Genomic DNA, 26,003 nt, shown 5'->3' on the forward strand with positions numbered 1-26,003 from the left:
CTGCTTTCTGACTGTCTTTGAACATCTTTAGTTCAGTGTGTTCAGACTAAAACTTAATTTAGCCCCCGACACTTCCAGTCCCCTAATCTATTCCATCTTAGTTGTTTTACATCTTAGTAAATTATAATACCACTGCCCATTTGCTTGTTTTAACAGCCTATGACTTATTCCTGATTGTTCACTTTCCCTCACGTCCCAGGCACAGTCCACTATCAAGTCCTGTTGTTTTTACTTCTTTTCCTCTCACCACCTTTCTTATCTGCTGATTGCTCTCCCTGCAGCTGTTTTTGCTCCCTTATCATTTATTCTCCAGGCAGCAGCCTTGTATTTTTAAAGTTTTTTAAAATGTTAACTCAGATTATATAACTTTGTATTTAAAATGCTTCAAAGAGACCTGGCCTGTGTGGTTCAGTTGTTAGAGAATCAGCCTGCACACCGAAGGGTCACAGGTTTGATTCCTGGTAAAGGGCAGGTACCTGGGTTGCAGGTTTGCTCCAGCCCCCGGTTAGGGCTTTTTCGGAGGCAACCAATTGATATGTTCCTCTCACATCGGTATTTCTCTCTCCTTTTTCCTTCCTCCCTTCCATTCTCTCTGAAAGCAATGGAAAAAATATCCTCAGGTGAGAATTAACAAAAACAAAACAAACAAAACACACACAAAAAACATAACCTTCAAAGACTTCTAATTGCAATTGGAAATACAACTACAAAAGAAGAAAATCAAACTCCTTACTGTGGACTTGTAGGAACTGACTTGGCCTGGCCCTAGCCTCCCACTCCAGCTTTATCTCATACCGCTTTCTCAGTCCCTAATGATCACTGCGCTCTAGCTGTCCTGGTTTCCTTTCCGTTTCCCAAATGTGCCACTTTCTTTCTGATCCTGAGCCTCTGTACTTAGAGTTGGAGAACAGTAAGTACCTGAGCTGAGAAGCTCTTCCCCTGACTTAAATCATAGTCAACCCCTTGTTTCTTGGGTCTCAGCTCAGATGTCTCCCAAGGGAGGTCTTTTATAACTCCCCTAGCTAGATTCATCTTCTTTTCCTACCCTCCCTAAAATTTTATTCCTCTTATAAATAGCTCTGTTTATTTCCTGAAACGTTCTTATAAAATTTTGTAATTTTTTTGCTCATTTTTTATTGATATATAACTTATTGTCTCTTACTAGAATATATTCTCATGAAGACAGAGAGACATTATCTACCTTGTTCTACGTAAGCCTCCCTCCAAAAATATAGTCACTCTCTAAAGGTACTGTTAAGATTGTTATCTTTAAGCTAGTATAGCTATACTAGTGACCTGGTACATGGATTCGTGCACCTAGAAAGGAAATTAATTAGAAGGTGGCTGGCGGGGCAAGACTGGGTGAGATGGGCCGGACACGCCCTGGAGCCAGTCTCCCGTGGTCCCTCCCCGGAATCAGCAGAGTGAGTGGGGGTCCCTCCAGCAGGTGGGGTCCCTTGGCCTGGACTGCGGGATTGGGCCAAAACAGGCTCGATCATCCCCCGAGGGGTCCCGGAGTGTGAGAGGGCACTCTGCAAAGTTGCTGTTGTATAGGGTGTGGAACGCAAACACAAGTGTGCAGTAAACCAGCAACAACATAACCCACGGCTGAAGATGGAATCACACAGCCCCGTGAGGAATCAGGCTCCCTTCTCTCTGGTTTCAGGGTGCGTCACCCAAGAAACACCACCGCCAAATCACTGCCAGCTCGGCAGCTCCTGCGTTGAGCTTCTGCCCCTGATGGTCAGTGTGTGTCATAGCGACCAGTCAGACGGTCAGACACTTAGCATATTAGCCTCTTATATATATAGATAGATAGATAGATAGATAGATAGATAGATAGATAGATAGATAGGGTATACTGAGCTCTACAGTATGTTAGACTGTATAGTGTCAGCCCACTCCATTCATTCTGGATGTTTCCCATAGGCTCCCCAATGTGATGGCATCTAGGGGAGATGCTGTGAATGGGTATCCAGTCATTCATCATTTTTGGATACACTGTTTGCCCTCAACTATTCAGAACATATAAGACTACATTCTTTCCTACTTTGTTCAAAAATATCTTAAGGTAACTTACAGAAATACTTTTAAAATCATTTTTATAAATGATGGAATTAGGACAAACAGAAATATAAGTAGGAAAAAAGTAAAATTAAGCCATGAGTGAGGTGAACATACCAAATGCATTACCAAGGAAGAGTGTATCTAGGGGACCCGAGTGGACTGTTAATTAGGAAAATAAGTACACTCAAGTGTAATTTGAAATCAGCTGGTAGTACTTTTTGTTTGACTTCTTTACTCTTTGTATACTTGAATTTTATTTTGAGTAGTCAGAGAATTTGAAACCATACTCTATATACATAACCCAGAATTTAAAGAGACATTTTGATTCTCATATTACATGTGTTCCTTTCTTGAATATTTAACAAAAGGCTGGTTATATGATTAGCTAAAAACCAGAAAGGTCTGACTATGAGTTGAAACTATGTAGGTTAAAATGAAATCTTCACTGTTTTGTGTATTTCAAGGCAATTATAAGATACTAGAGGCCCAGTGCACGAAATTCGTGCACGGTGTGGGGGGGTGTCCCTCAGCCCAGCCTGCACCCTCTCCAATCTGGGACCCCTCAAGGGATGTCCGGCTGCCCTACTGGTAGGATCGGGCCTAAATGGGCAGTCAAACATCCCTCTCACAATCCAGGACTGCTGGCTCCCAACTGCTCGCCTGCCTGCCTTCCTGATTGCCCCTAACCACTTCTGCCTGCCAGCCTGATTGATGCCTAACTGCTCCCCTGCCAGCCTGTTTACCCCTAACTGTCCTCCCCAGCAGGCCTGGTCACCCCTAACTGCCCTCCCCTGCAGGCCTGGTCCCGCCCAGCTGCTCTCCCATGCAGGCCTGGTCACCCCTAATTGCCCTCCCCTGCAGGCCTGGTCCCCCCCAACTGCCCTTTCCTGCAGGCCCGGTCGCCCCCAACTTCCCTCCTCTGCCGGCTTGGTCACCCCTAACTGCCCTCCCCTGCAGGCTTGATCACCCCAACTGCCCTCTCGCAGGCCTGGTCCCTCCCAACTGCCCTCCCCTGCTGGCCTGATCACCCACAACTGCCCTCCCTTGCAGGCCTGGTCCCTCCCAACTGTCCTCCCCTGCTGGCCATCTTGTGGTGGCCATCTTGTGTCCACATGGGGGCAGCCATCTTGTGTGTTGGAGTGATGGTCAATTTGCATATTACTCTTTTATTTGATAGGATTTTCTTCTTTTCTTGGTAATGCCAATCAGACATCACTTTTAGTCATTTCTAAACTAAGCCTGGAAATGTCTTCGTTTTGTGTGTTATTTGTAATTTTTTCCCATGGTGATGAGGGAGTGTTACATGAGGCCATCATTCTAGCATGTTATAGCTTTTTTCCTTCAGTTGCATTTTAACCTAAATCAGAGAATATGGTTAGAAAAGGTGGTTTTGGATTGGATGGGTATCTCGGTACGTACAAAATTCAGTGTGGGAGGCTCCCTTTGAGAAGTGAGTCACATCAAGGGCCTCTGTTTTGAATTAAATGGATCACTGAGACCAGGAGGATTTCATTTTGTTAAGATAGTATATGATTTGGACTATGTGTGGATTCCTGCTTACTTACCAACAACTGTGTCTACTCAGATTTACAAATTTATTTAGATCTATCCAGAATCATTATAGCTGAATTGAGCTCTGTAGAAAAATGTCTGGGGAGTTAAGAACTCTATTATCAGAGCACACATGTTAAAGCCCAGACATCCAGATTTCAGTTTCCTTAAAGGGGATCAGGGTCTACTCAGACTAGGTAAGGCCATTTATAGATTATAAACAAGTGGAAATGTTAGGTTAATGGCCACTTTGGGGAAACTAAAGAAGAGGCTAGAGGAACTTGGAAGTCTTAAGTAAAGGAGTGACTAGTTCTAGGAGAAAGAATGCACAAGGACCACCTGGACAAGACACACACAGAGCAGGCAGAGGAAGCACCTTGGAGTCAGAGATAAACATAGCCCAGAGTTCACGACCAAAGACCCTGTGTATTGGAGAGGCAGGACCTGAGGTTAGAACCACGCTGGCCTTGGTTCTCCTGTCTCAGTGGGAATTGAGGCATTAAGGAGACTAGCCTGGCATCTTTGAGAAGAACACAAGAATAGAGTTAGTAGTTTTAGAGATGGAAGTACAAATTTTCCTTTAGCATTTCCTGACACATTGTTGAGGGTTTTTTGTTATTATTTTTTAATTCAACCCAAAGGTATTCGTTTTAATCACTTTCTATTTTGGATTATCTTAGCAAAACTAATTCTAAGCATTCATTTGCATTATAAATTATAAATTATATATGTTTGTGCGTGCATTTTTACAAGGGTATAATATGTGTGTATTTTACCTGCCTTTAATATGTCAAACCCACTAGCAGAACTATTTGTATGTGTGGTTGAAATTTTTAATTCAATATTTGCTTTTCATAGGTGGCTATGTGTTGACTTCTTTTTCTAGGCTAATTTTTTTCTTAACCCAAGGGGGAAAAGAGCCACCATACTATCAGCCTTAAAAGCAGGCAAACAAATTCTCCTTTCTAGAGCACTGGAAGCATTGGCTAAATCTTGATTTTCTAGGTTAGAAACCATCACTGCTTGCTCTTAGGGCTGCTCTTTCTTTGCTACATCACCTCGTGGTCTAGGATGGAGACTTATATTCCCACAAAACATTTGGCACTACAAGAGAGAGGGTTGGAAACAACCATGAAATTGGGTGAATTTTTTGGTGATTTCTTCTGTGTTCATAGCAAAATTTGACAGATATAATCTCACTTCTTATGGCAATTTCTTTTGAAGTATAAAAAGATAGACTTTATGCCTTTATAATGATGCTCTATTTTATATTGTAAAAAGCATTGTTATTATGCTGACAAGTCAGTCCTATATAATAAAACCTAGTATGCAAATTGACTGAACTAGGAACAACTGTTCACTATGATGTTTACTGACCTCTAGGGGGCAGACGCTCAGGAACTGCCCCCTGGTGGTCAGTGCACTCCCACAGGAGGAGCGCTGCTCAGCCAGAAGCCGGGCTCACGGCTGGCAAGTGCAGTGGTGGTGGCGGGAGCCTTTCCCGCCTCAGCGGCAGCACTAAGAAACAGCGAGCCGAGTGGTAAGGAGCAGCAAGCAGGCGGGTGGTAAGGAGCGAGGAGTCTCGGACTGCGAGAGGGATGTCCAACAACCGGCTTAGGCCCGGGGTGGGGGTGGGGGGTGGGCCTAAGCCGGCAGTCAGACATCCCCCGAAGGGTCCTGGACTGTGAGAGGGCCCAGGCGGGGCTGAGGGACCCCTACCCTCCACCTCCAGTGCATGAATTTCAGGCACTGGGCCTCTAGTAAGGTATATGTGTCTACCTAACAGGAAAGCACTATGCGATTGAGCATACAGTTCATTTCTCAGTGAATACTATCCTCTTCAGTACTGCAGAATTCTCCAGGAAGAACTAGCAGTGAGAGACTATGATGGTACTTGAATGGCTTGTGAAATCTTAGCTGCCAATTGGCTAATTGAATAAAACTCTTTATACATAGATGACATAGTAATGAGAGGTTAGTATCTCTGGCATAATGAATTCCCGAAGTAATACATCAGGAGTTGCAGCCTTATAATGTATGTACTCTTAAGAGGCTGAAAGCTGTTATGGCAGTTTGTGTAATTTGCAGCCAGTGTCACAAGAAATAGTGTGTGCTCCCACCATCAAATCTACAGCTATTGACTCTTACCCGTGCACCCCGCCGGCCCTTTGGTTCTGGTGAGTGACGTTTTATGTACCTGCCCAATACCAGTGCCTCCTCTTCTCAGTGCAGCCCATCCCCTTTGGTGGACTCAAGGGTATCCTTCTTGTGTTTGCCACTTCTTTTCATGCATCATCTTTCTGCTCCCAACTCAGCATTGTTCGTTAGCATACAAACAGGGATCATCTTCCAACACAAACCATTCACCCGATTTCTTTGTTCCCCATTAGCAAGACTTGGAGTGTATGAGCCTTTTTTTAAAAAAAAGTATTTTTATTGATTTCAGAAAGGAAGGGAGAGTGAGGGAGAGATAGAAACATCAATGATGAGAGAGAATCATTGGTCAGCTGCTTCCTGTATGCTCCCCACTGGAGATTGAGCCTGTCATCTAGGCATGTACCCTGACCGGGAATTGAACCATAAGCTCCTGGCTCATAGGTCAACCTCTGAGCTACACCTTCCAGGCATATGTGCCTTGATTCTATATCATTACCTCTCCTTTGTCTTGAACCTGTTCCAGTAGGTTTGTCCCCTGTGATTTCACTTCAACACCTCTAATCAAGGTCAGCAGTGATTCCAAAGTGCAAAATCTAATGGGAAGTTCTCAGTATGTTTTTCATTATATCAGCAGCTTTGACACAACTGCTTACTCCAAACTCTTTTTTTAAAATATATTTTTATTGATTTTTTACAGAGAGGAAGGGAGAGGAATAGAGAGTTAGAAACATCGAGAGAGAGACATCGATCAGCTGCCTCCTGCACTCCCCACCCCCCACTGGGGATGTGCCCGCAACCAAGGTACATGCCCTTGACCAGAATCGAACCTGGGACCCTTCAGTCCACAGGCCGACTCTCTATCCACTGAGCCAAACCAGTCAGAGCTTACTCCAAACTCAACACATTCTGTCACTCAGCCTATACAAGTCCCTCACTCAGTTCCCTGTGCTCCTTGCAGGCTTCTCTTTCTCACTCCTCCTCTTAAACACTGGAGTGTCCCAGAGTTCAGTTCGTAGACTTCTCCTCTATCATCACTTACTCTCTAGTCACATCACCAGTGACATCCAGATAACTTGGGGAATTCTAGATTGTCATATTCAGTCCCCGCTCAGCTTCTCTACTTGGATATGTCAGTTCTTTTCTTTCTTCTAATACCGCTTGCTCCTTCTCTGTTGTTCAGTGTTGCAATAAATGGCATTCTCTTTTTCCTGTTACCTAGGCCAGTGGTCGGCAAACTCATTAGTCAACAGAGCGGCAAACGGCGGCTCACGAGCCAACCGCGGTTTGCCGACCACTGACCTAGCCATCAGCAAACTGTGCTTCCATTGCCTACAAGGTAATCCCACATTCCAATGCACTCGCCTCCGAGCATTTGCACTTGCTGTTCCCTCCATCGAGAATGCCCTTCCTCCACACCGTGCGTCCTTGTGGTCTTTGTTCAGAAACCATCTTGTGAGAGAAGCCCTTCCTCATGAACAAACACAAAACAACCCTCCCATTGTCTGTCCCCATTCCTTGTTCTGCTCAATCATTGCATTATCCCACTTGACACATACAGACACATACATGTGTGCTATATACATGTGTGTTCAGTGATGCCTATTTTCTTCTCAGAACATAAACTCCACATGCATAGAGACTATTTTATTTTGTTCACTATTTCATTTAACTCTAGAGCCTAAAGCAGTGCTTCACACATAGTAGGCACTCAGTAAGTATCTGCAGAATTTTGTATACCTTTTTTAAAAATCTATGATCAAGGCTTTAGAGAAAGTTTAGGAAAATATTAAAGATTATGTACATATATTTGAGCATTAAAAAAGCCAAAGGAAATGACAATTCTAACATAAAAAGAAATATTTTAGCTAAAAAATACGGAATTTTTACTTTTTAAAGAGCTCTCCACTAATACATTCCAAGAATTGTTTCCAAATGTCTAACTTTTTCATCATTTTAATTGAATTTTAATTATTATTTGAATAAAATTAGTAACGCTTTGTAGATTAGATAACTGATACTTTTTCGTTTTTCATTTCTTAGTATCATTTTATTGTAAAAATAAATGAAATTAGTGAGGAGTAAGGAAAGGAATGTTTGTTTTAATATGGAGGACTTTATTTTCATTCTGTTTAATTAAATATTCTTAGAGAACTATATGTGTCTAAATCATCAAGTTAAACAGAAGCATTAGGGTTTATAAGAGTGTATACTTTATCTCTTAATGACTGGTAATTTCTTTTTATATGAGTAATTTGTTTTTAGTATTCCTCCATGATACATGTGTTTAATTTATATCCTTCTCTCTTGTATAATCAGATTACTATTTTCGTGTATAATCAGATTCTTGCTATTTTCTATTTTATTACTATCTTTTCACCTTTCTTTTCCTATCTGTGTCAGAATTTTTAAGGGGGCCTGAGATAGCTTTGCTCCGTAAGCGGCTGCAGCAACTGAGGCTTAAGAAGGCTGAGCAGCAGAGGCAGCAGGAGCTGGCTGCGCCTTCCACTTCCGGTCAGGCTTCTCATGAGGGCCCCGCCCAAGACCCTCATGCTGCAGGTTATTAGCATACAGTGTCCTTAAGTAGCTGGTGGAGTTGGTGTTTAACACTGCTACTGTGTAGTAAGACGCTTCCCTCCCCCTTGGAAACAAAAGCTGATGCGCTTGCAGCTTCTCCTCCTTCTTGCCTATGGGGGCGGTGGTCATCCCATAGCTAGAGGACACATTGGCAGCAGTATTTGCCAGAATGGAATATAAAATAATGCATTGTTTTATTTATATTTGGAGAGGGGCTAATGTGTTTTGCTTTTATAGTCAATGAACTACTTTCTAATAATTATCTATTGAATTTTGAGCCTCCATTGATATTTCTATTGAAATTTCCTATACCCTTAAATGGTATCTATGCTTATGGCTCCTAGCTGCTGCTCCTCTTTTTCTTTCCTTTTTTTTTTATTGCTTTAAAAGTTAACCAGTATTCTATTCCCATATAAATGTAGTTATGCTGGATTTTAGAATTATAGTATTGTTTGGCCATACTAGCATACTGACTCAGTCATCCCCTTCTGTAATTATTTGAAATTTTCAATGTCTGCTGACTTATCTCTTCTACACGTAATCAGCTTTCTGATATGTAGGACAGCAGAAGTACTTCACAGTGTTATGTTCCTGTTCTGATGCTCTAAAACTCTGAGATAGTAGTTATGTGTACCTCTCTTTTTCTTGGAGTATTTTACTGGCCCAGTTCTTTTATGGCAAGAAAGCTTTTGATGCTCAATAAGCATTTGTTGAGAGAACTGATGAAAGATAGAGCATAAAATAATTTGTCAACTCTTTCCAGATGGATCACAGGTACTGCATATCCTATATTGTAGGTATTGTCTTAAGTTCCATAAATCTCTGCTTAGGAACTAAAGTGTGTCTACATTCTCATACTAAGAGGTTATTATACTTTATTTTACTACCATAAAGGGTGGTGAGTTTGGGCATTAATTGCTTTGAGAACTCTGATTTAATTACTTGGAGTTAATTTGCATATTGGTAGAATTGGACAACTTCTCTGTTTATTTGTTCCAGTATACGCTCTGATAACAAAAGTACATTATATAATGCCATGGTGGAATAAAACAGATTTAAATAACTTATATAGGTGTGCTCTTTGGAACAAATTCTGGGCCTGATTTTTAATGCAGTCACACACAGATGTCTCTGATTTGTTTTGTTTTTACTATAGAGAAATCTTTTCCTATACTTGAAACTAACCAAAAAAAATTGATTAGGTTACAATCATGGCATTTAATAAAACATTTGCTATGACTTTGTGCTTGTATAAGACTTTAGCTAAATTATTTCAGAAGTAAAAAATAGGCAACATAGAAACCAATAAGAAGACAAAATGTCCGTGTGTGTGTGTGTGTGTGTGTGTGTGTGTGTATCTTAAAAATACAGAAGCTTAATTGAGTTGAGTATAAAACAAAGCTGTCTACATTAGCAGGAAAGCAATTTAAATGGAAGTAGGTTCTTTTTCGAATCAGAAAACTTTAGGGTGATTATATAGTCTCTGTGAAATTAGATGCTATTTTCCCAACTCTTAAGTATCATTTTAGTAAATAGTATCTAGTTTGGTAACCAGTATATTTGTGCTAACTTTAAGAAGCTGAAACTGAGTAGACACCTTTCCAGTTTTGAAGTTGAAAAACGTGTTATCTTTTCTTTGTTATTAAACAAAGTACTTGGGCCCGGAAGCTGCCCACATGCACAGTATCAGAGACCCTTGGTGTTGCCACTTCAGGTGTGCCACTCCCCTCACTTAAAGGTGGGGTCTTCATCTATTTCAAATGCTTTTGACATAGCATATGTCCACTCTGCACATGCCCTGGGCTCCTCAACAGTGCTCCTTCCACATGTCACAGGAACACTTTGGTAATTACAAGAACTGTTAAACTATGGATTGTCACTTTATTCTAAAGGACAACTAATAAAATCTATATATTTTATCCAGTTAATAAATTCTGGAAAATACAAAATTCTTCATTATAGAACACATAAATTATAGAAATAAAGAATAGGAATGAAATTTATGAAATTAAACAGGGAGATGGGTTTTATTGAAAAAAACTATTATTAAAACATTTTGTTATACTTTAGTGATTAAATACAATTTTTGTATGTATATTATGGGCATTAAGGTGTCCATTCTTTTATGCTAGATGTTACTACTAAAGTCTTCTATCAGTAGAGAAAGTATCTAGATTTTAACTTATTAACAATAAGCAATGTGCAATTCTCATATATAAAACCTGTATTTTCTCATTATACCTTGATATCTTTAGAGTATCAGTGAGTGATAATACTGTCAGTAAATGATATTTCTGTTGTCTTCTCACCTATTTAAATCTTATCGATATAAGATGCTCAAGTAGACATTAATGTAATATGGAAACCAAACAATTTTCACAACTGTAGGATTTCTGAATTATTACATTGTCTAGCAAACAGTTTATTCTCTTTTTAAAATATAGGACTGATGAGAATCTTTTGTGAAAGGCTAAGTGTAAGATGAATCTACAGTACCTAATTTCTGTAGGAGAGTGGGATTAAATCATTTGATAGGAATAATCTACGTTTTAATGGCATGGAGCCTCATGCTAGTAAAAGATAATCCCAAATAGAATATATCTGTTTAGTTGCCAGTATTTCTTGGCAAGTAAAAACTAAAACATCATTCGAAGGCACCAAGTGATATCACTTTCAGTTTCAAATTGTTTTAAATGAGCTCTGGAAGATGTTAAAAGGTATTTAAACAGTTATTTTCCTCTTCTTTTTTCCCCCTCTTTTCAACTGTGAACCCTTGTACCAGTCTCACATAGAAGTTCTAAGACAAAATACACAAAAGTAACACCGTTGTGATTTCAGCATACAAAAAGATAAGGAAGGTTACTCACCTGCTGGCCGTTCGTGCCTCCCCCAAGGCACTGCTGCTCCTGAAGCGCATTTTGAAACCACTACTCTTAAAGAATTTTGACACCTATAAATGACAATTCTACATGGCTAATTTTCAAACATTTTACTTTTCAGTCAGGATATATTTTTACTGTATTTAGTGTTTTAAAAAACAGCATTCCCCCTCCCCCTACACTTTTAGGAAATACACCATAACTCATTTCTAGCCTTTTGGTGATTTTTTAAAAATCATACAGAAATGAATTTGCCTTTATCAGATTACTGCCTGGGTATTAGACTTGGCTGAGATCTTGTCCCTGGCTCTATGACTAGATGACCTTGGGCAGGTCATTTGGCTGCTTTATGCCTCAGTTTCCCAATTATTGCTGTATTTAGATAGTGTGACTGGCCATAATTTACAGAGATAGTGTAAGGATGGGTTAGATAACATGAAAAAGTTTTATACTCCTACGTAGAACAGTATACGTAATAATGTACTATCCTAATCATAGTATGTTTCACTTACTACCTCAAACATGCTTTTATCAGGGCCCCATCAGGCTGATAGTATCTGGGGTTTTGAATGAGCTGTGTGTATATTTCTCAGACGAATGCCGCAAACAGCTATGGCAAAGGCCTTCGGCATGTGGCTGATTTTAAACCCAGCTCTTTTTTTCCATTTCAGGTCCCCTGAAGTCATGGGTTGCTGGCTCCTGCTCAGAGTGACAGCACCCTGTGGAGTCTGCTGGTACTGGCCCGACCACCACAGAGCCCCACTGGAGCAGGGAGCCAGCCTAGAGAGGGTCAGGTAGGAACTGTTTTTTCACTTTATGGCACGGTTTTGCTGACTGGAAAAAAGTAATTTTTATACCCCCCCAAAGGGTGTAGAACATTGGTGATTATTTTCAAAAAAAGCTTTTCAAAACTGAGCCATATTGGAAAAAATCAGCACTTACTCGATCCTGGGCAAGCAGGCTCTTTCCATCACCAGATCCCCAGTGTCCGTGATCACAGTCACGTGTGGCACTTCTCAGGTGGATGCACTCCATACACATTTTAGTGTTTATAGCAGAGGCCACAGTAAATTTGATACAGTATTGACCTAGCCCTGCAAGCACTCCTTAATGACCTTGAATGAGAGTCCAAGCAAAATGGTGATGATTCTCCTAGAACTTTAAATATGGGGCTATGCTCCATAGTTTTCAGAACAGCTTCCTGTCATCAGTTTTCATTTAATACTATGTTCCTGAAACACAGGCAAGTGATAATACCATGAATTAACCCTTTTCTGTGAGCCACCTAAGTAGTTTATGTGGATTATCTCATTAAATCTTCCAAGAATAGTGTGTGGTAGCTATCATGTCCATTTTACAGGTGGGGAAACTGAGACTTAGAGGAGTTAAATAACTTGCCCAGCATTACAGTACTGAGGAGAAAAGCCACATTTGAACCCAGGGTACCTGGCTGCTGAAGAGTCCCTGTTATTTACCTGTCAGACTTCAATTCATTATTTTTTTTCTATAGTTGAGAAGATTCTGACATCAAAGGGCTAAAGAACTTTCTCAAGACCAAAGCACAAACTTTTCAGAAACATACAGTAATTGGCATGAGACACCTTGAGTTATTATTAAATAAGCTTTTGCTTAAAGTTTATCTTGACCTTAAAAATAATAATATCATTCTAGACACTTCCAATAATCTGACAGGCCATATTGTGCTTTGTAGTAAATTACTGCTGCACCATACGGTTAGATAATTGTTTTGTGATGGTGCCTTCCAGAAGGTGTCGCACAGAGAGATGGAGTAGAGTGCGGAGACTAAAGCAAGCAGCATTAAGCAAATAAGTGGATTTTTGAAATACAAGCTATTCTGATGGCTTATTGAGTTAATTTTTAGAAAGATTTCTAAGTAGAAGTCATGGGTATGATATTTATGAATACCTAGTGGTATAAAAACTTATCACTTCAAATGTTTACATGATAGGCAAATAATCTTTACAATAACAGCTGCAGGGCACCAGGATTAGAACTAGTAGGGAAGCAATGGACAAGAAGGATTGCTTGTTAAAGGCTGGTCTTCAGGATGGGAAGAACAACAAAAGTTCCCTGAATATACGCAATATCCGTGACAGACTGGGAGACCCTTTTAGTTTTATAGTATCTGTCTTAACATAAACTTTGTTCATATTTTAAATACTTTCAACAGTTCAGAATATACAATTTTATGGAAATGACAGCATTCTAGGTCCTTTATCAAAGTTGTGGGGGTTTTTTTAGAAATTTATTCCTTCCTAAATTTTATTTTAATAATTAAATAAGAGACACTTCATAACATTTGTACGTTCTTTAAGTTTATGGAAAAATTAAAGATTTGTAAAAAGATTGCTTGGAGAGTTAATAAGGATCTTCATCAAGAAATGAGAGCACAATAAAATGTATACTAAATCCAAAGGGATGGAAAATATTTCATAGGAGACATTCTAGGAGGATTTTCCAATATTTATTTCACTCTGACACTCATTTTTATTATGTTTTTCTTCAAAGAATAGAATTTTGTTTTTCTGTAAAAATCAACTTATCTGTTCTTCAAAAACAACATAGGATTGTATCCAACTCTGCAATGGATAAATGAGAAGCAGTCTTGTAAAGGAGAGGAAAGCATGAAGAGTTAGGGAAGCAACTGAAGTTCTGTCATTCCTACTTTCTTTTTTGTGTGTGTGGTACAGATTTGTTGAACAGAATGTTCTGATGAAGAGGTGATAAGTAAGGATAAGTAAAGCTGTAATTCAAACGATGGCCATGCTCTATCAGAATCTAGCAATACAAAAACCTATGAGCAAACCGATTATATCAGAAGGTGGACAATTTAAAGTTGATACAAGTGGTTCTAGCAGCAGGATTCAGACTTTTAAATGTACAGATAGTCAAGTGATATAAAGTTGCTGAGAATCCAGGATATATTGGAAAACTCTTTGCTATCGTGTTAAGGACACTCTTAACTCAGAAGATCTACTTTAGGGGGCATCAGATGCCATTATGAACGGGAACTGGTGATCAGCCACAATGTTAGATCTTTGTTTTTTTAACAGAACTTGCTAAGAACTAGAGCTTAAGAGATTAGAAACTAGGAACCATTCTTACCTTTAAGGGAGAACTGTGCTTATTATCCAAATTTTTCCTTTTCCTGTAGCTCACCTGGAACACTGGAACCCAAGCCAGGAATAGTAGCCACCTCCCACTATTCCCCAGTGCCTTGCTCAGGTTACCAGGTCCCCAGGATGGCCAGGAAGAAAGGAGAAACTTAGGCCTAAAAATGTTGTGACTTGTTCTGTGTCACAGAGCTCATTATCAGAATCAGAATAGAATAAAAAATGACTAACTCCAGCGACTGCTCTTCCATTTTATCACGCTGCCTCCCCTCTATACCAGTGTTTTTCAAACAATAGAGCCCATTTATAAATTCTTCCATAGAAACTCAATGTATCAAAGAAAAAATAAAATATTCTTTTTGGAGCCAAGGTGAACATCAGCATGAAGTCAGACCATTAAGCCTTCTTTCTTTCCCCACCAGGCACCCAAAGAAGCCTGATTTACAGAGTACAAGTGTACTATGCCCAACACATCCCAGAGTTTTAAAGTTACCTATTTCTGCAGTGGGAATGACCTCACGGATATTTCTTACATAAACATTTTCTTGTCTAACATCCTCACTTGAGCTTCTTTTCAGCTCAGGGTATAACGAACAACATCTAGCAAAGTGTAGTGAGCACCTCATTTCATGCTTGAATCCTCCAATCCAGAATAAACTCACCTTAAGGAGCTGGCAAAGGGGTTAAGAAGGACAAGAAGTCTACTGTTTAATGGAAGAGTTAGCCATTTCTGTTTTATCTCCCTTGCCCCTTCTGCCTGCGCTGAGTGAATTTGATTAAAGGTATATGCATGGAAGTGGAAGGATACTTTCTCAGCTCATTCTTAAAGTTGCTACCTGCTTGCCTGGAATAACATATCCTAAGCACATGCCCTGCTTACTCACTGCCTGGGGAACACACCGCAGTCTTACTTCTGTGCCCACCCTGGTCATTTGTTTCTTAAGCTTAGATATGATCATGACCTTGCTGTGCAGTTGTCTGCTGCTTACTTTTAAGTGGAAATCTCATTTTTGTTTCAGATTCTCCTTCTTCTGTGGTTAACAAACAGCTCGGATCCATGTCACTTGACGAGCAACAGGGTGCGTGCAACAGGAGATGTGCTATGCCCGCCATCCATAGTTCTATTGCAGTGCATAGGCCAACCTCTCTCCTTTTCCAGAAGGTTCCATTTTTATTACGGTTTAAGAGTCAGTATTTGTGGGCTAAATTGCCCTAGGTGGTACTGTGCAAGGTGCCTTCTTGACCTATACAAATTATGTTCTGTGTAAACTAAGGTAATTTCTACCTTTGGCCCTTTATGCCAAATTGAATTCTCTTCCTATACCGGTACTGTAGTGGATATAAAGTATATCCATTTTTTATTCTAGGTATCTATCATAAAATTGTGTAGAACTGTGGATGTGAGGTTAGCATATTACCTAGTGGGTAATTTAGAAAAGGTTACTTGAACATGGTAGTACTATATATTACTACATTGCTATAGTCGTGATACTTGGCTTTATGTCTCACTTTTCTGGTGGGTAAGCTCTGGATAGCTGTAATTGTAAGGAATACAATTATGAGCTACAGTCCTGAGGCTCCAAAGCCACAGTCAGAAAGAAAAGGACTTCCACCTCCTGCCTACACTTCGGAAGCAAGAGAGGTGCAGAGTCAGCCTCAGAGCCTGGAGCAGAGCCTGATGAGATAGTCATTACAGACATTTTTCAGAAAGTCATAAAAAACTGAGTTAGAAAGCCCGGAGGCTTACCTGGCCCAGTGTTTCCATACGCAGGATGCCTCACTCATCAGCGGTACTGGGAAAGTGAAATATTGCTGAAGAACCTATTTGGTGTGAAATAATTTTAATTATCTTCTTGGAGAAATACTCAGAAACTAATTTTAAAGCCAATTGGAAAACTCCTGTACTTCTAATCTTAAGTTATTGTTTATACAAGTAGGTTTTATGCTATAGGTTTTTCTGTTCTGATTTTTATTTTTTTAAAATATATTTTTATTGACTTCAGAGAGGAAGGTTGAGAGAGAGAGAGAGAGAGAGAGAGAGAGAGAAACATCAGTGATGAGAGAGAGTTATTAATTGACTGCCTCCTGCACACCCCACACTGGGGATCAAGCCCACCTGGGCATGTTCCCTGACCGGGAATCGAACCTTGACCTCCTGGTTCATAGATTGACTCTCAAACATTGAGCCACGCTGGCCGGGCAGTTTTTCTGTTCTTGAGAACGAATGAATGAATGAATTGGTAAATTAATTTTAAAACTAAGAAATTAAGCATACTTTAACTTTATATATTTATTGTAGTGGTATTAACAGTGAAAAATAATTACTTTGAGGTTAAATACAATTATAGTGGCATTACATTTTATATTTTACTACTGTTTAAAACTGCTCTCTAATCAAATAATTTTTTTGGGTAAATATATCTGAATGTGAAGACTATGTTACTACCAGAGAGTTTGTAGCCAGCTTCATAGTCTATAAAATCACATGGAGTAATTTCCATGGAATTGTATTAAATATCATATTCAATTTAAGTTGGTACTTAATTTACATAAGGTATGGGACAGTGGTCGGCAAACTCCTTAGTCAACAGAGCTGCAGTTTGCCGACCACTGGTATGGGATATCATGGAAAGAGATAAAGGACGATTACATATGTTGAGTTTGAAGTATCTTGGGATGTCCACATGGAGCAATCTCATAGACAGTTGGATGGATATGTGATTCTGGACATCACCAGAGAGGTCAGAGGAGGAGATAAAAACTAGGAATCGCCACTTTCCAGGTGGGAGTGGTGAGGTTGTTGAGGATAAGAGGGTGAGTGAAAAGGAGTCTATACAGGAGCAAGCAGAGAGAGAGTCTAGCTCGGAGATGGGAAGGAGTGATCAGAGAGACAGGAGGGGCAGAAAGGGTGCCATTTCCAAAGTTGAGGGGATCTGGTCAGTGGTGCCATGGGAAGCACCGGCGTTGGCAGTTGGCTGGTTATCGATTGCTTTGGCATTGCAGTTCCAGTGAGGTGGTGGAAAGGTGTTTTTTTTTAAGTGGAGACATTGGTCTGTAGGTGACGCTTTCAGTAAGCTCAATTAGGAATGAAAAGATAGAGGAAATGTAATATTTGGGGGGGGGTGTAGTTTCAAAACTGTAGAATGGAAGAAGTTGTAGATTTAATAAGTTTTCTTTCTGAATATATATCTAACTAATGGTTGTTTAAGCATATTTTAGATTGCCATACTTTTAAAGAAACACTAATGTATTTTTAATTGATAATTCAGCCCAGGTGCTTTTACATGTTTTAATTTAATTTTCCATAGTATTGAATATATTGCTTTATTTGAGACTCAGGACCACGGTGTCCTCTGGGGCCTGGTGACATGAATGCACTGTGATTCTCTCTGCACTGGACAATGGGGCGTGAGAGGTAGCCTCAGTCAGCTCTTAGCTTCCCCACTAATCCTCACTAGAGTGGATTGTAGACTCATGCCGACTAGGAGGCTTCTTTCTCTGAGGGGGCTTGCAGACTCCCTAGACCAGTGGTCGGCAAACTGCGGCTCGCGAGCCATATGCGGCTTGCGAGCCACGGTTTGCCGACCACTGGGATAGGGGCTTAATCACAAGGAACAACAACAGCCTGTAATTATTGGAATCGAGAGTCTAGGTCAGTGGTAGCCGACCACTGCCCTAGACTTTACCCAAGGATGCAGTAACACTTCTCAATGATACTAGGTTTCTATATCCTTCTACTTGGCAGACCCACACTAAGGAATAAGCTGGCACTTGAAAAATATATATATATCCGATTATTTATTTGAGGTGATTACCAAGGATAAAAATGTTCTTAATATTTTTTTTTTTCATTTTAATGGCTTACTTCACTGAAAAAAATGTTTTTCTTTCATTAATTATGTACACATTATTGAACTGGTTGTTTGCAAATAGTGTTTTTGCTTATTTATCTTGAATTTTTAACAAAAGTACAACATTTTAGAAACAAATATAGTCTAAACATTGAGAGTCATACTTTCTCCATAGTTCTTATTTTGTTTTATCAAAATACTTTTTAAGAAACAAAATAAGTGTACAACATGCAGATTGTTTCAATCCTGTTGTAAAATATTTTCAAGTATTCTCCAGAGTTAGGGTTGTGTGTACACACAGTCAGCCCTTCTGAGCTAATTAGAAAATCCATTTGGTAACAATGATATCTGTTGTGTGTTTTCTTTAGTTTGAATAGTATGCCTCAATGAGTAGTTTTTATTTTTTTATATCTCTAATTATGCCTGCAGGAAAAATTCCTCTTCTGACATATTATTTATCTTGCCTATTTATATTATTTTTTAAAATATATTTTATTGATCTTTTACAGAGAGGAAGGGAGAGGGATAGAGAGTTAGAAACATCGATGAGAGAGAGACATCGATCAGCTGCCTCCTGCACAGCCCCTACCAGGGATGTGCCCGCAATCAAGGTACATGCCCTTGACCGGAATCGAACCTGGGACCCTTCAGTCCACAAGCTGACGCTCTATCCACTGAGCCAAACTCGTTAGGGCCCTATTTATATTATTGAAACTAACAAATTTTTCCTCTTAAAAATATTTATGCCAGCAATTTCTCCTTGTTCTATTAAAACAACAGCAGCAAAAGAAGACTGTGATCTTCACATTTAAGTTTTGAGAGGGTATGAGAAAATAATTTGCCTGAGTTTTACATTTCAGCCATGACTAAAGCCACGTGGTTTTGTATTCATCACGGTGACTATCCCTCAGCGGAAGTCAATGATGCTATGAAATGTATAATTTAAGCATGTAGGCAGACACTCACTTTCTATTCCAGGTTTAGAGAGAGATGAATGCTAATTTACAGGCTTAAAAATATAAATGTTAACTATCCATTAGGTACTATTTTACATAAGCAGACTTCTTTTCTAAAAATATATTTTTATTGATTTCAGAGAGGAAGGGAGAGGAAGGGAACGATAGAAACATCAGTGATAAGAGATAATCATTGATTGGCTGTCTCCTGCACAACCAAGGCATGTGCCCTAACCAGAAATCAAACCGTGACCTCCTGATTCATAGGTTGACACTCAACCACTGAAGTATGCCAGCTGGGCCAGACTTCTTTTGATGTTAATAAATATTTACTTATAGAAAGAGACTTGAATGATCAGAACCCAGTGAAACAGATTTACTAGTTTTATTAGGTAGATTGGGAAATTGGAAAATTGGACCTGTCACCAAATTGAAATTTTATTTTAGCAATATCATCTTGACAAGATTGCATCAAATTATATTTTAGATAGCCATTAAATTCACTCTGACAATTCTCATCGTCATTAAATAAATGTCTAATAATTGAAGCCTGCTGTGTTAATGGTAAATATAAGTTCAGTGTTCATCACACTGCACTTTATCTATAGATACTGTATTTTAAATTGAAGAGAAAAATAGTAAAATCAGACTTTACTCTAGATTTTCTGTATTCCTCAGAACTAATTATCACTTAGGTGCTTAGAATGAAGTAATTCAGGCCCTTCTCCCCAGCTCCTAGTCTGGTACGTCCAGGTAGAGATACACAGGTCTCCCGCTCTCTGAAAGAAGAGGTTCCTATGAAACCTTTGTAAGCTGAAATGGAATAAAATGAAGATGCAATTACCATTAATTAATATGGAAAAGTTTGGTAGCGTTTCCAGACCAAATCATACCAAATAACGCATAAAACCTAAAATAACACCAACATACTGTAAAAGCAGGGAAGCATTAATCAGTGGAGATAAAGCTCGGTGCCAGACATGCCCAGTGTAGTTCCGGGACCACGGGGCCACTTGCTGTTTAGGTGCACGCTGCCTCTATCACGGTTCATGCAAAACAAACACCAGTGTCTCTCTTCATGAAAGCAAAAGCCCTCTTTGGGTTTCTTTTGGTTTGGTGAAAACAGGTGCTAATGTAGGTCTTTTGTCAAATGAAGTGGCGGAGCATGGACTTTCAGAGAGCAGGCTCCCTGCGTCTGTTCTTTTGGAGGTTAAGTCCTATTTAGTTTTTCTGCATCTGCTTATTGCTCCACTTGCCTGCTAAACCAAGTCAGTATATCTCAGTTAAATTGTTTCTCACTCAGCATTGTCTGAGATAAAAATAACTGACATTTTTTGAGTTTTTGAATGTTTTAGTAATTTTATATACATTATCGCATTTGTTCTTATTTAATGAGGTAAATGCTAATACTACCTTCACCTTATTGGTGAAGAAACCAAAATGCCAAGAAATGTGTAAAGACAAATGCAATAAATGGTGGGCCATGTTTGTAAATGTCTCTTTCATGAATTCAGCTGATATTTAAATGCCTGTCTACCCGTGGCAAGTACTGGGCTCGGCACTAGGATGCATAAGTGAATAAAGCTAATGCTCCGTGAGCTTGGAACATAGAGTTGATTAACAATAACACTATTATTAACAATAAGAGAGTCAATTAACTGTAATAATAACAATAACATAGATACTTAATATAGCATTTTTTTGTGCCAAATATTACTTTGAGGAATTTTTGTATGGTTACTTTACTTAATCCTCACTACAACCTCATACAGTAGGGAGTGTTATTATCCTCATTTTCCAGATGAAGAAACTAAAGCAAAGAGAGGTTAAGAAACTATTCTAAGTGTGCCTAACGTCACACACAGGAAATGGGTCTAAGTGTTAGGGTTGTGATTCAGACCCAAGCAGCTTGGCTCCAGCATCTGTAATCATTACGACTGTGCTTTGCTCATCCTCTGTGATCATTAAGACAGATGATGAACAAATAAATGTAAGTGTGATGAGTGTCATAAAGAGAAAATAGCAGAGTTCAATGGGGAACATGTAGGAAAGAGTCCTCTGGTAGGGGCCTAGCAGCTGAGTCCTGAAAGAGGGTCAGGCTAAGTCAGGTGAAGGGAGCAGGGACATCATGGGCAGGGCCTGAGGTAACCACATTTGATGACTGAAAGCAACTGGTGTGGTCGGAGCTTGTCATGGTATCAAGAGAGGGGGAGGGCCCAGATGGGGAAGGATCTTTTGGACATTTTCAGGTTTGGGATTTTATATTAAGAACATCAGGAAGCTATGGAGGATGTGTATTATGGAGTGTAGCCTGGTCTGGTTTGTTCCACACAAGTAGGGAGAATTGTCCAGAGACTAACTCATGTAGGAGGTTCTCCTGGTAATAGATTCTGACCCGATGATAGAAGTAAGGTAGGAGAGAGGTGAAGCGATTCAAGAAATATTTAGGATGTAGAATATACAAACCTAGTTTCTAAATAGTATATTTTGTACTACTGTTAGCACACTTAATTTTTTTGGTATGTCTTTGAGCATGTGTGTTTAGAACCACAAATGAATATAATTTCATAGTAGAAATGCACAGATTAAATGGTTTGAAACATGCATTACCAAAAAAAGTTAATTTGTGGTTCTTCTGTGAAAGGCTTGGAAGATACCTAATTAAACAATTAAAGTTGAAGTAAGTTGCTTTCAAATTATATTCCAGCCCATATTGAAATTTCTTTCTGAGCCAATGCATTCGCCCGACAAAAGGGCTTTGTACCATTTCTGGAAGGGATCTTTAAATTTGTCAAGAATCTTACGTTATTGACTATTCACTTCTAACCCTGAAAAATGAAGTCTTTCCAGGACATACATTGTCATTTTTATGTGGTTACTAGAGGCCCAGTGCATGGAATTCGTGCACTCGGGGAGGGTCCCTCAGCCCGGCTGCGCCCTCTTGCAGTCCGGGAGCCCTCGGGGGATGTCCGACTACTACGGAGGTGGGAGAGGCTCCCACCACCGCACTTGCCAGCTGTGAGCCCGCACTTGCCTGCATTGAGCATTTGTCCCCTGGTGGTCAGTGCGCATCATAGTGACGGGTAACCTTTTATAATACAGGATTATTGTGCTTCTGAAGCATGTATTTTAATTAGGTGTCATTCGCCTTGATTGAGAGCATGCTGAGCTACTAACGTCATAGGTTGTTTTTCATAACTGTAGTCACTAAGCAATATAGAATGGCGCCTGAAATCTTAGCAGTGTCGGACAAGGCCAAAGTGACTTCCCCACTGCACTGTCCTGATGCTGAGTGCACTCCAGTTACTTTATTCTCCTCTGATGTCTTTAGAGGAGTAAGAAACAGTGCGGTCTCTAAGTCCCTGGAAGAAGGTGTTCCAGTTGCCCAGTGCTCCGGAGCCAGAGTCACAGCGTGGCTACCAGGATGTTGATCAGTTATAGTAGTGTTGCTGAATGAATGGGTTACACAGCCCTCTGAGGAATAGCAGCAGTAACAGTTGATATTTCTGAATCAAAATAGTTATTTATTCAAGCACTCTTATTTTCTACTTTGTAGTCAAGCTATTTCCACGTCAGTCTAGTTAGTAAGTAGGAACTTCATGTTGCAGGAAACTAGGTAACTGGAGAAAAGTTTCATCATCTGGAAAGTGGAGATGGTGACAGGTGCTACAAAGGTTGAAAAAAGAGTACATCTTTCTCCCGAGACATGAGTACTCAGTATGTTCACTTACTGTCATGATGGTATAGTGTCGTTTGTGTGTTGAGGTGAAGCTCTAACCTTATGTCTCTTAAATCTCTACCTGTTTAGCAGAAGTCTTAAGTAGTATATATCTGCATTATGTAAGCAAGGCTTTCAGTAATAACATTTTTAGAATGTGCTGATCCAACCTCTAACAAATAGAGCAAATTAGGGAGAACTAAAATGGTTATAAATACTTTTTTCAAATACAGTAGATATAAAACAAATGTAATATTTTTGCTCTTTAAAGCAGATTTTTCTTAGACATTTGTAGCTTAAAATATGCACTTTATCAGAAACAAATTGTGAATGAATTTACTGGTAAGTCAGGGAACTTTATTTCTGAGAAACTAAACCTGATAGATTGTAATGATCCAGCTGAGGAGCATTGAACTGGAAAGAGCAGGATGGAACAGGCGAGGTTGTGAGGTCTGGGCCTCAGAGAGACCCTCCCACTCATACCTCGCTTGGAGAAACTTGGTTCTATGCTGCATAGTGTTTTGGCCAGAGACACCTTGATTATGTGCAGTCTATAGGGAGGTGCCTGGATTCGGGAGTCTGAAGTTGTGTAGCTGACAGAGGGGTTCATTCTGCCTAGATAGTGAGGGGACAATTTTACACAGACTTCTGAGTTCCCAACAACTTACGTCAACTGTAGTCATTTTATAAATTAAATGAATACTACTCTGTGTGACATGATTTACCGTATATAGCAGTGGTTCTCAACCTTTCTAATGCCGCGACCCTTTAATACAGTTCCTCATGTTGTGGTGACCCCCAACCATAAAATTATTTTCGTTGCTACTTCATAACTGTAATTTTGCTACTGTTAATGAATCGTAATGTAAATATCTGTGTTTTCTGATAGTCTTAGGCTCTACAGCAGCGGTTCTCAACCTGTAGGTCGCGACCCACAGGTTGAGAACCGCTAGCAGGGTCACCTAAGACCATCGGAAAACACAGATATTTACATTACGATTCATTAACAGTAGCAAAATTACAGTTAAGAAGTAGCAGCAAAAAATAATTTTATGGTTGGGGGTCACCACAACATGAGGAACTGTATTAAAGGGTCGCGGCATTAGAAAGGTTGAGAACCACTGGTATATAGATTATATTCATGAGAGAGTTAAGGGTAGCTCTGTAGTAGATAGCCTAAGGAAGAAGATTTTAATTAACAGTGACCATCTCAGAGCTTCTTGCTTTTGGATGGTGGTGGGTCCTGTCTGTTTAAATAAGATATTTTTTACACCATTCTGACCTCTTGACAGCTCTTTGCTTACTATATTCCTGTAGTCATAGCATGCAAATCTAAAACCCTTTCTAATTCTAAAGGAAAGCTTTGATGTAGCATTTAAATTTCACAAGGCTTCCTAACCAAGGTGTATCTAGGAAATTTAGTCCTGCAGTTCTCTCACACCTGCATGGTTTTCTTTTTAATCCTCTTTACTTTGAAATGAAAATAAACAGCAAAGCCCTTTATAAAACGTTGTGAGATAATGAAAACACCAGTCCCGTTCTGCCGCTTAGTTTCCCTGAGCAGCAGTCTTCCGCTGTCCTCACCAACTCCAGATGCCTGAAGACCATGACTTCGGCAGCAGTGAGACCAAAATTTCAGCAACAGAACTAAAGAGTACAGGAAAGCTGTGTGGACAAGTGACTAACAAACATCAACATTTTCAGAGATGGTCAAGGGAAGGATAGATGTTTTAAAAGTCCCATTCTTGGTAATTTTATGTAAGCTAAAGGTCTGTTAATTATTTTATCAGAATGTCATTTGGCAAAATACCTCTTATAAAATAGTGTGATAACGAATCTTTGGATGTTGTAAGGCAGTGGTCGGCAAACTCATTAGTCAACAGAGCCAAATATCAACAGTTCAACGATTGAAATTTCTTTTGAGAGCCAAATTTTTTAAACTTAAACTTCTAACGCCACTTCTTCAAAATAGGCTCGCCCAGGCCGTAGTATTTTGTGGAAGAGCCACACTCAAGGGGCCAAAGAGCCGTATGTGGCTCGCAAGCCGCAGTTTGCCGACCATGGTTGTAAGGGATTGCTAATTTATGTGCTGTTTATATCAAGGACATAAGTCATAGCACAAGTAGTACAGTGATTTTACCATTTGGGAAATCGGCTTTAGAATTCATTTACATGTTTATTTTCAAATAGTAATTGATGTTATTGGAGAGGACTTTTCATGAGACAAAGGTAAAGATAGTGTTATCAGCTTGATTTCTCAGCTCTTGGAGAGAATCTCTTTCCTTCCTCCACAGTTCTGTTTAGAAGTCTTGTGACTTGTTCTCTCTCATGATCAAAGCTAGACAAAGGGTCTCTGAGATTCTCTCTTAATAAGTGTGCCAGTGTCTCCCAGCAGAATTCGAAAAGACAGAAGTCCTTTATTATAAGTGGACCTCAGGACCACAGAGCCTAAGTAGTTTGGGTTTTTGTTAAGTTGTTATTGTTTTTGTTGTTACCTTACAAGACAAAGCTTATTTTTATATTATTATATCACTCCTTGAACTGGTATCAAGAAAACAGTTATATCACAGAAGAGTTCTCTTTCCGCAGGCACTGGCAGAAACGGTACATGTTTGATTTCATAGCAATTTGTATTCCCTATGTATTTTAATGCTCCCCTAAGCTGCTATTCTCATAAAAAGGAAAAATTTTAAAGCCCTATTTAATTTTGCCCTTGAATATCTATACTTGGGAGGGTGGCTTTGAAGTGGTCTATATCAATTTCTATAGAGTTTCTTGATTTTATTTGCCACTTTACAAATATTATGTTCTTTGAAATAGAGGTATGTCATGGAAATCACCTATAGATTTTTAAGGGGAAATTCCCTTTTCTCTAATTTAGTGATCAAATTCCTTGCAAGATTAGCCAGGAGGGAGAGATGAAATATACCAAAACATATGTTCTAATAACAGAGAGTTTTAGAAAATTACAAAGCACCGGAAATTTTCTCCCTCCTCCCCCTGATTATGTCTATGAATTTGAATTTCCTTTTGGAGCCCTTGCATCCTCTCAGTGTTTCTGAAGGAGCCCATGGTAGTTACTATTGATACTATAGCAACTGAAGTAGAAAATCATG

At 39.5% G+C, this 26,003-nt stretch overlaps 1 protein-coding gene across 16 annotated transcripts in view; it reads left to right on the top strand.

The window, feature by feature from the left end:
• DCAF6 (DDB1 and CUL4 associated factor 6) overlaps positions 1 to 26,003 on the top strand; it is an 82,469-nt gene that overhangs the window by 34,430 nt on the left and 22,036 nt on the right. For 6 of the 16 annotated variants that reach the window (XM_080647895.1, XM_080647884.1, XM_080647894.1 and 3 more), the window contains exon 11: positions 15,382 to 15,441. The exons of 4 other annotated variants lie outside the window; for them this stretch is intronic. In XM_080647895.1, coding sequence (XP_080504021.1) covers positions 15,382 to 15,441 — 60 coding nt within the window. Of the gene's footprint in view, positions 1 to 8,175; positions 8,332 to 15,381; positions 15,442 to 26,003 lie in introns of all 16 variants that reach the window. 6 more of the 16 variants (XM_080647890.1, XM_080647891.1, XM_080647881.1 and 3 more) reach the window with 2 other exon arrangements.

This window comes from Plecotus auritus (genome assembly GCF_963455305.1).
Source record: "Plecotus auritus genome assembly, chromosome: 12".
NCBI classification, from domain to species: domain Eukaryota; kingdom Metazoa; phylum Chordata; class Mammalia; order Chiroptera; family Vespertilionidae; genus Plecotus; species Plecotus auritus.